The 15,058-nt window shown below is 35.1% G+C and overlaps 1 protein-coding gene across 6 annotated transcripts in view; it reads right to left on the bottom strand.

Annotated features, from left to right (window-relative positions):
* The window catches only part of APBA2 (amyloid beta precursor protein binding family A member 2), a 122,815-nt gene that overhangs the window by 19,527 nt on the left and 88,230 nt on the right, over positions 1–15,058 (bottom strand). For 5 of the 6 annotated variants that reach the window (XM_074881009.1, XM_074881011.1, XM_074881007.1 and 2 more), the window contains exons 3-7: positions 12,776–12,856; positions 11,366–11,402; positions 5,109–5,254; positions 3,758–3,793; positions 2,050–2,136 (exon numbers count right to left, since the gene is read on the bottom strand). In XM_074881009.1, coding sequence (XP_074737110.1) covers positions 2,050–2,136; positions 3,758–3,793; positions 5,109–5,254; positions 11,366–11,402; positions 12,776–12,856 — 387 coding nt within the window. The remainder of the gene's footprint in view (positions 1–2,049; positions 2,137–3,757; positions 3,794–5,108; positions 5,255–11,365; positions 11,403–12,775; positions 12,857–15,058) is intronic. The other variant, XM_074881012.1, reaches the window with a different exon arrangement.

Genomic DNA, 15,058 nt, shown 5'->3' with positions numbered 1-15,058 from the left:
GATTTTCCTTTTTTGTTTTTAAAAGGGTTGATGTTCAGCTGAAATGCAGAACTATTTAAAGAAGGGAGAGAGTGACTTTCACTAAGACTAATTCTTACTCAACAAAAGAGAACTTATCTATTTACTGCCATACACTGATAATTACTAGCATTTTATTTTCTGCCAGTGCAAAAAAGCAGTCATAAGCTTTGATAATATACTCTCTGGATGATGCACATTTACAAAGAGGTCAAAAAACAGCTGAGCCATAACAAGTACTGGTACTGGTTATCATGGATGAAATGCAGTATCAGAACGATTTACGGAGAGCAGATTGTAAATACTGCAGCCCGTATTAGATAGGCTATTCTGCTCCTCATCTGGCTCCATCTCTTGGGAGTTCTAGTAGCATGTTAAGGACATCTGCTTGTGTTAAAAGAAAAATAATCCATTTCCTGGAGATATTATCATTACTATCATATTAAAAGATAGTAACTCTCTCTTAAATTTCAGGGAGAAGTAGGTGCCTCATGGTTTGCATTGTTAGAAAAATAAATTATACACTAATTGAAAACAAAACAAAATCCTAAATGTAGAGTGATACATTTATCTTTATTGAAATATCTCCTGTCATTTCAGCTCATTTCTTCAGTTAGCCATGATATTTCTGAACTCTGATCTTATACACCAAGATATAAGTTCAATAACCATTTTCTCTTTCCATCTTCCAAGTTGTTCATAAAAATATTGAACAGTACTACATCAAACAAACATGCTTGTGAGTCTCTCCTGCTCTTTATCTCTTTATATTGCCATCTATATGGCAATATATCAGAAATAACTACACTCAAGAAATTTTTTAGCCTGCTTGTATCTCTTGTATCTAGATCATATAATCTAGAAAATATTATATGAGATGAAAGCCTTATTTAAGTTAATAGGTGATGTGTGCTGCTTCTGTGCTATGGACAAATACATTCCCTGTCAAGGAAGAAAACAATTTTACATGATTTAATTTTGACAAATCTGTGCTGACTCTTGCTCATCTCAACTCACAAACTGCCTACAAAGTGTGTGTTTGTTTTGATATCTTTCTGACAGTTAAACTTATGTATAATCCTTGGTCTGTTCTGCTACTGAAAAAATAAGACTTAATATTACCTTAAATTCTGGAAGAGTTTCATTGAAAGGATAGCATAAGGTCACTCCAACCATTTTTCCAAATATTACAGATGAATTTTCTAGTTTGTGCTAACTAAGCACTTTCTAAATGGTTTGTTCTTTAATGTAACTTGAGGTCTTACCATTTTTCAACTGCTGTTAGCTGCATACAGTGGAGTTTTTTAGTGAAAACTAAAGCAAAAACTGTCACTAAAATTTCCCTTTTCAAAGCCTCTCATAAGAATTAAAATTTAAAGACTTTCTGCAGGTATAATCAAAGTCTAAGAGTTCTTGTGAGATTATTATACTAAATATTGGGATCCATGTATAAATGATATGTATTTAATTGTAAATTTGTTTAAAAAGATCCTTATGAAGATCACTTCCTATTGAATATATGTTTATTCCTAGAAGATGAGGCTGGTCATTGCTGTGGTCTCCAGGTGCTTCTTTAATATGAATCATTAATAATTTACCTTAGGCAAAGAAGATGGTAGCTCAGATGTGATTTATGGAAAAATAGGTGATTAAATGTTAAAAATGGCAAGATATGAATAGCTTAATCAAAGTAGCAAATGACTTACCTGATAGGCTGTAAATTTGGGTACTGAAACTGTTTCAGAGAAACAACATACATGCATTCTGAAAGACTTTTGAATGTTCTCCTAAATTGAATTATAGACCTCAGCAACATGCAGACATTTTCCAATACATCAAACAAGCAAAACTGGTGTCAGTATTGCTACATTGGCAAATGGCTAGCGTTACAACAATAGCAAATCTAACACCGCTCTTTCTGAATACTCTCACAATAGTGAATTTATCCAAATTTAGTAAAGTTGCCCACTAATAGTATAAGAGCGCAGTCTAACTCAACATTATTCTTGAAGAATTTTAATCATAACTTACCTGTGTGTCTGCATTTAAAACTTTGATTCTCTGTGTGGAGATGAACAGATCCACTTCAGTCAAGGCCTGGGAATCTCCCTCTGAAGTCTAAAAGACAGATGCTTTGTTACAAGGGGAATTTTAATTTGCTTTTTAGAATGACAAATTCTCTGATCACTTTCAAGCATAATGTGATGTGAGGCAATCACACTGTTAAGCCACTACAAAGACGGCTATTCAAAGGTGTGTCTAAATACATGCAAAGAATGCATTTATTGCATGGAAAGAGTGAAGCATACTGGGATTTTGTGGGTAAGAGTGAATTTTCAGAGCCCATGGGACTGACAGCTCATGTACTAAAATTTGCTATTTATAGCCAGAACAGGAGAAAGAGTATGCCTGTTTCTTCCCCACCGTCTCATCAATGCACTTCAGAACTTGAGGCACCAGAATTGAGAAAGTAGGAGAATTGAGAAAGTGACTTACTCCCCATCAGCTGCTTAGCCCTTGCCATCTTCAGTGAGCTCACCAAAAAAAGTGCAAACTGGTGCTCAGTACTGTGGTGGGTGGGTTTTAGGGGTGGGGTTTTTTTTAGATTTTTAGTTTAGTTTCTTCCTAGAAAAGAACTGAGCACTGAACTAGTACTTCTCTCATATTACAGAAAGCCATCAGCTGGCTTTCAGCTCTCAACTTCTGAGCACTGCTCACTAGGAAACCAGTTCCATAACCCATGAGAAAACATGGTCACAGGGCAAGGAGGATTACAGTGTAATGCCTAAGTGTGAGTCCTGGCTCTGTCCACGTGAGAAACAGGAGAGAAAGTGGCAAAGCAGCTGCTACCTCTCACTGAAGCATCACCCAAGAGCTCACCTAATACTCTGAGTTCCAGCAGGAACCTATTTATTCCTCCAGGCTACTTGTTCACAGTGCACTATTGCAACTGGTATTTAGCAGCACCCATGTTAGCAGTCGCAGATTAAAATAGCCACAGGCCGTATCAGCCTGTGCTAAAGGCAGGCATCAGTCTGCAGGTCAGAGACCAGTTCTTTGATGAAACAGTGCAAGGAAGAATGATGTATTTGCTGCTCTTTTCTGTAGTTATAAAGGCTTAGCTATGCCTATAATTCATTCAGATTAATTTTATTTGAATTAAATCTCATCCAGGAAAATACAAAGCAAGCACATACTCTGGCAGAGATTACTTGCATTGCTTTCATCCAAGACCATCAGAAAGAGCAAGGCTAATTTTAGTGATTATTTTTGTCAGCTGTATTTAGTTAACTGTAATATAGGTTTTAACTGAGTGAAATATCTCCTGTATGAATTGTTCCAGCTACTACCTGCTAAATTTATTTTATTTGTTTTTAAATATTGACAATAATTTAATAAATACATAGTAAGTCACAGACACAGGAAATACATCTTACTGGTTTGGTTAGTAAAATAAAAATAAGCATTACATTTTAAAAAATCTCCCTGATAACATTGGCTGTATATCTGGACTAAACAAATCACAGGTATTCAACAGAAGAAGAGCAGCAGACAGGCACTCCAGCAAATGAACAAAATGAATTAATTTTATTCCATCCAGTGTTCTACTACCTAACAAAGAAGAAACCAAAATGACAACTTTATGAGAACCCATAATGAAAGACACAACACTCCATGGAGAATAAGTACAACAAAAATGTAAGTAAACATTAGCATTCAAGAAAAACAGTTTACACACCGCTTTTTTCTTGATTTTAGCCGCCTTTTGCATCCTCTGAAGAGTAGCATAAAAAAAGAATGCAGACAGATGTACACACAAAGAAAGAGAAAAGACAGTGTGGGAAGTCAGGGAAACCTTTTGACTATGAATCCAGACTTAAAAATTTGGGAGCAGTGGGAGAATGATGTTCAAGAGAGAAAGATTTGTTTATATCAAGCATAATTGGATTTAATGGTATTATGCATGTTGTTGATTACAAAAATTTGGTACCAAAGAGTGTTGTCTGTTAAAGCTGCTCATAAAATTTATCCTGCTAAATATACAGCAGTCTAAAATGACAGTACATGCACTATTTTAAAGCCAAGGTTTTCTATCCATATTAATCATATGTCTACATGTAATTGTTGAACAAAATGTAACTCAAGCTCTTTTCCATGACTGTCTGAAGTAGTCATGTATTCCTGACAAATTAGGATTGCTATTAATACACGAAACAGTTTTTAGGAAGTTAATTGCAATCAATGATTACTTACTGCTTGAGACATCACAGTATGCTACATAGAAATTCAAGGGTTTGGAAAGTTTAAAGAACTGGACCTTTCTTGCCTTTATTTTGATTCTAAATGCCAAATCAATCATGACAGTCTCTTGTGAAGTACATTATTTTCCCAAACCAGTTTCCTTCAAAAACATGCAATTTTTACCAATTAAATATTTTGTTGACTAAGCACATGATTTTTCTATTAGCATTTATATCTACCTCTTTCTAACCATGTGTTTATTCACATGAGGTATTTACAGCAGATCCACAAAAAATTGTAAAAGAAAAATCTTCTATTTGAATTATTAACCAAAAAAAGCATTTTTTTACGCAACTGTATGAAGCAGTCTATGGTACATTTTTTACACAGAAATTGTTCACTGTAAATAACACAAATCCAAACACAATAGTAATGAATCTTCTTGTCTTAAAAAAGTAATAATCCAATATATTGAGAGTAATCTTCACAATTTGTAGTAGGTTATAGGAATTAATGACATAAGAGGAAAACCACAGTCAAAAAAACATCCTGTGCTTTGACAATCAAATATTTCTCAATTGCAGTCTGGAATTTGTCTTTAATACGTGCATTCTTCATACAGCTTCCAAACAATTTTGAATAGACTTTAGAATAATTTATCTTTTGCTCCTCAGAGATGTTATATGTATTTTCAAAATAAGCACTGGAAACTAATGGTATTTACAGTACTAGATCTACACTCACATAAGTGTACTTCAGAAAGGGTTTGAAGCTACAGAGCCTGTACTGTTTAGAGATCAACTGTCAAAGGATCAGAGAGTATTCTACAAACCATAAAAATCCCCTACCTTAACACGGCTCACTGCCTCTTGGGCCTGCATCATTCTTATGTTTTTGGAAGGGTTGCGCTCAGAAAGCAGCTGTGTAGAGCCCAGGTAATTGGCTGCAAAGATGATCCCATCAATGAGGTCTTCAGGTTCACAAGGTCCTGGAACTGACATGAGACATTTACAGTTACTGCCTTTCAAAAGAGGATGGAGAGATGAGAAATTGAATAAAGGATACTGAAGCTTGAACAACCTTTTTAATACATTTTCTAATATGAAACAGGTGAAAAAATCCAGTGCAGAATAAATTATGGTTTTCCCTATAATTATTTCCAAAAAAAATTTATTACCAAACATACAGTATTTAAAATTGTATAATGGTTTGACTGTGGAATTCTAGTGGAAAATCATTGGAAAATTCTTGCTGTGCTGCACTGATAAACACATTGGAATTATTTGCAAGTTTCAGAAATGCTGATAGGTTCCTTTAGCATAACTTTCTTACTATTTATATGTATGACTATTACAGTGCACAGATCTGTGTTTCCACATTTGTTTGACATGTTTGTAGAAGTACGCAGGCCCCAGACATTATCTCTGGCAGAAATGCCAATGAAGAATAGGCACAAAGGTATACTTTGCTTCAGCAGAAGTCCACCATGAAACTTAACAGCTAAGAAAGTTTAGGAAACAGGAAAAGTAGGCATCTTGATACTGTTTAGTCATGTGTAAGGCCTGAATTCAGACTGATAGAAAAATACAGTTCTCAGGCTGTTACAGATTTATAAAATGAGAGCTGGAGAAACATGCTTCAGTGCAGGAGTTCAATAAAACGTTCAGGGTCTAATCAATAGTATCTACACAGCAGGTCACACAGCCTTTTCCTCTGAAAGCAGGGAATTCACAGAAGGCAGTTATGGAGAAGGAGCGCATGGAAAGAGCATGAAAAATTTCATGTTAAAAAAAGAGGAAAATAGTGGAACATAAAAACATCTTGACGTTTTTAAAATTTTACCCTTCATTCAACAAAATGCCTTTGTTTAGTATTAATTATATTAACAGTATTAATTACATTAATACTTAGTTAGTATTAATTACATAGTGACTTTGGTGAGATTCTAACATTAAGTTGTATTTTGCAAGTGGTTTATTTCCAAGGATGAAAAAGAGGGGGAAGGGAGAAGAGAATGAAGGATAGTATTTATATCATACTGGGACTATGCTCATCATCCTCATTATTCAGCTGTTAAGCTTTATGTCTAACTTGATTAGATTAACAGTAAAGAACAGTCATTCCAGAGTTTGGCTGAAATCTCTCAACAGTGAATATTTTCTGTTCCTCAACAGTTCTATAAAAGAAATTTGCTTTGAGCTGTATCAACTTGCCAAGCTGCTAACACATTTTTTTGAAGTATATCAATCTTGTGTGTGAGGAGAAAAATGACACCGGAGATGCTAATTTAAAAAAAAAAAAGTTTTCTTGTACAGTTGATTAGTTCAATTTATTTATAATCAATTGAATGTGGAAGATTATTACGTGGAGAAGGAAAAATATACAGCATGTTATTCTGATGAAGTTTACTGAAATAGTGATTCACACATATATCTTTCAGTGAGTGTTCCTATCCTTCGTTTTCCTGTTCTAATTTAGAAAAAGTCTTCCAGCAGAAAATAAACCTGATTAAAAGAAGAGACTTTCTTCTTCTTCTTCAAGCAATGTTGCTGACACTTATACTTTCATGAAGACCTCACATTTGCCTGCTGGAAATCTCGACTCCCAGCAAAAAACCCACAGTCTTTATAATTCAGTAATCAAAGTATATAAACACATATATATATTTATACCAGTCCTGCACTCTTCAGAGACCTGATATTAACTAACAATGCTCACACAAAAATGGAGCTATTTGTTTTGCTAGCAAACACTGTAGTTTCAAGCTTCAAAAGGATAATTATATACCACAGGAGGACACATTTTGCTTTAGATCACATCTGTACAAATCCAGTAATGGTTTGGATCTTCATTACAACTCAGAATAGAATTCTGTGGAATTTAAAATTCTCGAAGTATTGCCAAAGAATAAAAATATACCATGGCAATCTCCACTGAAAGTGTGAAAACCCTCAATTAAATACTTGGAAAGCTATTAATTTAAAAAGTCACTGAAACTCTTCATGAAGGCCAAGTCTTTCAACACCTCAAAAAGTGATCCTTGTTCCTGCAGCAATAATTCACTGAATGAAATCAAAGAAAATGAAAATTCCACAAGAACTCAATTTACTGTATCTCTGTTCCTCTGCTTACATCTTTGCACCATTACATTTTTCAGCACAGGGATGATGTGTTTTATATGGTACCTCTTCTGATGCTGTTATTCATACATCTTTTCAGGCTTAAATCTTACTCTTATACATCTGTACTTCTTTCAGCATGCAACAAAATATTAATGTTGCATCCTACTGACATCTTGTTTCAAGCGTAGCAAATAAGGAAATTAATTAAAGATGTGAATTTAATGTCAAGTTAGCAAAACTTCATTAGATACCTGCAGCAACATGCTCATTCAAAATTAAAGTGACTTTAATTTTGTTTTCCTTCATTCACTTCAGGCTAAGTAAATCAGGCTAAATTGAATCAAGGTTGCTTTAACTCTGAGATACACTTACCCACATAATGTCTAAATCAGTTTAACTAACCTTCTTTAGTAGTTAATTTAGATTAATTTTCTTGTAACATTTTGTGTTTCCAAAGACAAATAAAATTGTGATTCTTGGTACAAATTCTAATACAGTCATTACTATATGAAGCAAAGACCAAAATTCTAAGAGTCTGCAGGATTTGTCAACAAAAAAAAAAAATAATTGTGCTGGTTATTTAAAACATATCAGTCCCTTAACCTACCTCGTTTCCATCCCAAAAGCTTGGGGTATAACAGTATCAGGAAAGCTTGTTTTCACTTTAATTATTTTCAAGAATGTCAAATTTGGCCCACTTCTGGTCATATTAGTGCTTTGTACATCTTTGAGCAAGACATTTTTGTCTTGATTTCCAAGACATTGATAGGCTACATCAATAGCGCTTTCCTTTTAAAGACATGTTCAGAGATCTATTTTTACATATACACTGCTAGCATCTCCTAGCATTAAACAGTAATCCCCACCATATTTTAGGGGTCTGTGAAATTAATGTTACAAATGAAACAACAAATTCTTCTCATGTCTTAGCTGTTTGGTGACAGCAATGGTGTTTTTAACTAATTTGTCTGAAAAAGTTCTTGAACACGGAAATAACCTAGAGTTTTAAGCAATTTCATAATCCTGATTTTATTTATTTGGATTCTTTAAAGATTGGGGGTTTTTTGGCTGGACATGGTTTCATCATCTCTTCATAGCATTGGAAAATGATTTTTGCAGAATCATTGTACTAGCAACAAATTCTGCAACATGATGTATAAAACAACAGCATGTATAAAATTCTTATAGCAATAGCTAATACAGGGGAAAAAACCAACCAACCAAGCAAACAAACAAACAAACAAAAACAACAGACAAAAAAAGGCATGTGGGGTAGAAACTATTTCCAGCATACATTTCCCATCATGAGGGCAATAAGCAATTCTCAGGTAAAAAAAGACATCTGTTGGAAGGATGGAATGGGATTGAAAATTGCCAGGGTCAAATTGGTTACCTGAGTGTTTTCTTCCCTTATCTCTGACTGCTTTAAATAATATAAAAATGCAGGCTTGGCTGAGGCCCCAGCTCATCAGAGCACTTAAGCATGCCCTTGACTGTAAGCATGTGTAAGGCTTACTGATGAGGAAGGGAAGAAGAAAGAAATAGATTTGAAATTTGAACATTAGTTCGATGTGAACAAAGATTGAAATTTTCTGTTGAGGATTGTTGCTTAAACATTAGATAACTATTTCTGAAAAATACAACTAAATTCCCTGGTTTTCTGCTGATCCATTAATGCAACAAGTATAAATGTATTTCTAGACTACATAGACTAGGTCTAAACTTTTTAAAATTAACTTTTGTTTTCATAAAATAAAAAAAAAGAATACTCATTCAATAATTCAACATAACTGAATTTAATAATCTTTTAGGAACATATTTTTATATTTATCTAAAATCATGTGTAAACCAAGGATTCAGACAGTATTTAGAGACTGTGGTCAGAGCACAGAAGCACTTTCAACTTCCTGCTGAGAACCATCATACTCCATGAAGTCACTGAGACCTTAGGGTGTGTGGCACTGCAGCAGATTTTGCATAAGGAGTAAATGGACACAGGGCATATGTCACCTTCTAGAATCGTTATCTACAAGTTCAATTTTTGGCTAATTTCTTCGTCATGATTGTTACTGTGCAAGGGAATGAGATTTATGGTAATAGGACAAATACAGAGAGCAAAAAAGTCAGAACCCCTGAACTTGGAACTAATTCTACTGAAACAATTTTAATAGCAAAAGGACACATTTCCAATATTTTTTGTGCCTGTTATGAAAAATATTATGAATTAATAGAGATATAGCTATAGCTACTGTAGTTAAGGAGTCATGCTGAAAGTCAAGTGCCTGAACGGTTGAATATGAATATAACCAGAATATGGTTGTGGTATCACGATTAAAGCTCTGGGAAGAACAGGGAGTGCTAGCTGGCAGAATCTTTTCTTATGTGCAGTAGGGTCCTGTTTCTTTTGGGACTCTACATACAAATTACTAATAAAAGCTGTGTTTTTCTTTGAATTCAGAGGGCAGTCATGTTAGCTGTTATAAGCTCCTAGTGAGCTACATATTTATTTGTATTAGACAATACCATATAATACCTGCAATAGAAAAAGCCTAATAGAGAGCTTATCCTCACATACTGTGCAACTACAGGAAAAAATCAGAGAAAGCAAAATGATTGAACTAAAAAAAAGGTATTATGCTATCTAAAATAATATACTGACCCCTTTCCAACAGAGTAGTGAGCTGATTGGCAAGGAAAGAAAAAGACGTAACCTTTTTATCCCAATAAAATTAAAATGTGCAGTTGTATCTGCAAGCGCTGGTGAGGGGTGAATATTCTAGTGTGTTTTAAAGCTCTACTCATGCTGGCCTCCCTTTATAGTTGTCCAGGTTACAATCAGTACCTGCTTATTACAAAGTATCAGCTTGCTTTATTGGCTCCGCCACCTTTGGGGAATGCATTTAATTTACCTCTATTTAGGGCCTGTTAGCCAGTACATGCCAAGTGTTATGTGTAATTTCCTTCAGATGTCAATCTGTGTCAAAAGGGCAACCTCTGAACTTTCTATTTGCTCTAGCTCTTCAAGGAAGTTACTAAAACCAGAAGTTGCTACTCAAGCTGGTGATATCAGGGAATAGAAGAAAAATGTGTTGGACATTCTAATATTATTCTAAATCATGTAAGTTTTCCCTGAGTTGAGAATGGCATTAGAAATCAAGTTTTTAACATTCATTTATGGTTTCCATTGTGGGGAAAAGTGTGTTCATGGCGGTTCTAAGGGGTCAGATCCTTAGAAGTTTCCTACTGTCTTTTCTTACTTTACAGTGCAGACATTTCCTTTGCAGGAAGAGTTGTATGCATTGTCCCCATACAAACTTCTTCAGCTGTCTGTGAATCAGAGAATGATAATGTTTTTCAGTATAATCTCATTTTATCTCTATCCACCCTCTTGTGTTAATAAATTGACTTATTTTTCTCCAAACAGAAAATACATAATAGCAGTGCAAAGGAATTGAAGAAACACATGAAAGCATGGATCTCCTAAACAGAGGATTGGATTACCAATTTTTTGTCAGATCAGGAAAAGCTTTCAATTTGTGCCAACAACTGAGATTCCCAGAATCTCAGTTCTGGGAAATCACATCAAAGTGACATGATTTGGGGATCACATCAAAGTGATACAGGGGCTGCTCTGAACAGTTAAATGACTCCTTCCTCTGCACAAGGCCATACACAACAGAGTGCTCTTCATAAATTTCCACCCTGCTGGGGCTCACTGTTACCACCTTTTTTAGACCCTTCCAGATTTGTAGCTGTCTCCATCTTCACCTTAATCCTTCTGAGAGCTCTATCTGCTCCTCCTTTTTATCACCACCACACTCCCATTGCCACAGGGGGGATGAAAATGTTAAATACTTAATACTTAAACTTTTCAGCTGTGTTCTCTTGGGTTTGACTGGTTTTTAGAACTGTGATCTTTAAAATATGTTTAAGCATTTGCTTCCATTTTATCCTACTTTAACTATGGATGATGTAAAACTTACCATCAACAAAACTTGGAAATGAAGACACTTTCTTTGTCTGTTGAGAAATAAAAATGATATAGCTGTAACAAAATCATTATCACAAACTGAAGTGAATTCATATTATGTTTAAACAGCTGACCATTGTTTAAAAAAAAAAAATCAAATTTCTCTGTATAACTTCTGCCACTATTTAGCCTAGTGAAACACATTACATCACACTAATTAACCCAACCTGTTACATAGTGCTGTTTACCTGGAATCTCAAAGCATTTTAAGCAGATCTCGCCACACAAAAATATAAGGGAGGGTGGGGGGAAGAACATGAAAATGACCTAGGAAGTTAGCTGCCAAATTAGCAATACAAATGAGCAATTCCCAGTCCAATAGTTTGCCTGCTAGATCACATTGCCTATTAATGATATCCCACATTTCCAATTAAGAACATTTAACAATCTTTTACAAAGCAAGATTCTGGGTCCGTGAATAAAAAGAACTGTTCCTGATTGCAAAGTACATAGCATTACACTTAATCCAAGCAGGAGCCACAACAGTGCTCTTTTTAGGCTATGTCTCTATTCTCAATAAAAAGATACAGTCCTTCCATTTGCTTGTCTTTTGCCAGCCTCCTCAGGCATTCCCATTTCTGGGAAAGAGGCTGATTTCTCCATTATGGGAAAAGGCTTCAGAAATATGCCTCTTCATTAATGTAATAGGCTACAGGCTAAGCATGTTACATGTTTTTGAGATAACAGACTTCTGCTTTTAAGTCTGAATTTCATTTCATTGTGTCTAGCCTCAAGCATAACCTCATTCTGCATTCTTAGATGTCTTCTTTGCTCCAGTCTTCGGTGACAAGAGCAGGTCTGCCTATCAGTCTGTCTTTTTCACAGCTGACTGAGCCAGGACACATCTTACCACAGAGGCCACTCAGAAAGATGTGAATCATTTGAGCCCTCAGCACTGAATGATGTGCTTGATATTAGGGGTTATTCAAAGAGAATTATTCCTGTGGGAATTAAGCAGTCCTTTGGTTTCAAAGACTGACATGGGGGGGGCGGGGGGGGGGGGGGGGGGGCGGGGGGGCTGGAGAGCAGAAGCCAGTTTCTTTTTGATGCTACTTTTGCTCTCCAATAATCCAAAAAGAAAATTCTGAAGTGTTCTCACTATTCTGTATGTCATCAGAAAATTTTAGGCTTGAGTACATGCCGTGGACAGTTATATAAAATGAATGTGGCAGCAACAAATTCATGGGTATAGTTCAAAGACTTTTCAGAATATGCAGACATGGTATTTATTGTCAGTTCAGAAAAAGAAACAGAGCCTAAATATGTGTGTGTGAGAGGAAGAAATCTGAAAATTTGGTGCCTACTTCCCTAATGGAAGCCTGACCTCAGGAAGATAGTCAAGCGAACAACCTAAGGTACCTACCTCAGGTGTGTTATTATTGTCAACTGGTCCATTGAGGTCTGAACGCTGTTGCTTCCTTGGCTGCTCTAAACTATTGCACATCTATAAGAAAAAAAGAGAAAGGATTTCAAATCCTTTTGTCTTCTGAAAAGGTTCAGAATAAAGCAAAGATTTCAGTGGAAGTCAATGGTGCAAAGGTAGTCAGAAAAATTTCACCAGATTAAATTACATTCAGAAAATTTTAATAAAAATTTGTGAAACTTTAACATATGAAACTGCTTTTAGCATGTTTTCCATTATTTTATGACAGTCATTGGCCATGAAGCTGTTCTGTGTAGTTATTTATATATACGTATATGTCGTTATTTATGTGCAATCAATATTACTGATACTGAAATATCATAATGTGATATAATAGTTGGAGTTTCCTATTGTAATTTAGCAAATATGAGATTCGTATAAGACATTTAAGCTGTTTAATTATAATAAATTTACTTTGATGTAAATTATAAGACATTTCAATTGTCATTAAGTAGAAGTTACACTGATTTAAATTTAAACTAAATTATTTTATTTCAGTGCAAAATTTTATGTGAAATTAAGCCAAATACTGATATGTTCAAATTGTTCAGAAACCAAAGTCAGAATTTTTACATGTGTTTATTCTCAGTACTGGGGCAAAATCAAAACAGTCCAAACAGCCACCTCTGATCTGAAAAACAGAATCCTAGCACTGAATATAGGATTCTCTGTTCATGGGAGATACCTCATGGCATCTCCTTCCTTTTGGGCCAAGCAGATCTACAGGATGCTGGCAGCACAGCTTCAGGCTTCTGAAGAAATGTGAAAGGGAAAATATAAAACCTTACACAAGGAAAATATGAAGTCTTTTAAACTATGGAACACTCTTTGTCTTCTAAGTTCCAATATTCTCAGGGGCAGAATTTCTTCTCCAGACCTGACACAAGTCACAGAACACCAGCACCCAGCACAGCGAGTGCCTGTGTCCCATACGTACCAAGAAAGTGAAGTTTTCATGACTCAGAGTTTCAGTGTGGAAAACCAAGGTGATTTCTGGAACAAATTTTTATGGTTTAGGATATTTCACTTTCCTTTTTTCTCAGTCTCCCCATTATGCATAGAAAAGAGTGCCTAAATGCCACTGTCAATGTAAGGCTTCACAAATAAGAACTTGTATCAACAGTTGTGTAAATGAAGAACACTGAGCCAGTATTATTTCAAACTGTCAGGCTTAATATTACATGTGAACATAACTCCTCATCTTCTGACTTTTGAATGAAATATGTAGTTGTAATCAAAGTCTGCATGTTCATCTCTAGACAAATTATTCCCTATGAGTAATAATTAGTCAGCTGAAGAAAATGTGCTAATGAAGCAGGCGCATTAGAGCTGTTAGCTCAGTTAATGCTAATTCCCAGGTAAGATAACATACACAAAGCAAAAATCCACCCAACTAGTAAGCAGAGCACAGAGCACCAAGGCTTGAGGACCCACTGCCTAGTGGCTACATGGCTGCAGTAGCTAAGCAGCTTACCATATCCCTGCTTATAAATGCTATTCTGTTTGAGACAAGACTAATTATATTGCATGGCTAAACTAAAATGGAGCAATATGTGTTGATGTGCAGTGAAATATATTAAGGAAGTAAACAAATATCTAGAGGCCTTTAATAAAACAAGCATAATAATCATACATTATTGCCTAAAATAGTAGGATTAGATCAAGTATGCTTTAAGTAGGGAAAATGACATGGCCACAATGAAGCTACATTAAACTGTAAACAGCAACAGCAAATAAATTAACTCCAGTAGGTACAACAGAATGTTAATACTTCTAAAGCTCTGTCAGTTCTGATTACCACACACTTGACTGAACTGAAAATGCACCTGTATATAAAGAAAGATTGGTTGACTGGTTTAGTAAGCATACCCTGGATGTCGTAAACATTATTAAAACACATCTCTGTCACAAATCTTACACGTTGATTGGACTTACTCAGCCCTAGGGATCATAATACCAATCATGCTCTTTGGTAATAGTTGCAAATATAATTCTATGTAGTTTTAATAAAAAATATGACTAAACACTTGGACAACATTTGTTTGATGTATACATAGCTGTAATTTATTGGAGTTCCTATTTTCAGTATTTTAGGAATATAAACAAACCTTGCTTGTTTATTGTTTCCTAGCCACATATGTAGTATATAAGTGTCACATATGTAGTATGTATGTTGTTATTGCGTATTGGCTGGGTTCCAAAGAGAAGTCTGTGCAGAATACA

Source organism: Strix uralensis, chromosome 11, assembly GCF_047716275.1.
Source record: "Strix uralensis isolate ZFMK-TIS-50842 chromosome 11, bStrUra1, whole genome shotgun sequence".
In the NCBI taxonomy this organism is placed as follows: Eukaryota; Metazoa; Chordata; class Aves; order Strigiformes; family Strigidae; genus Strix; species Strix uralensis.
This window is presented reverse-complemented; position numbering and strand designations above follow the sequence as displayed.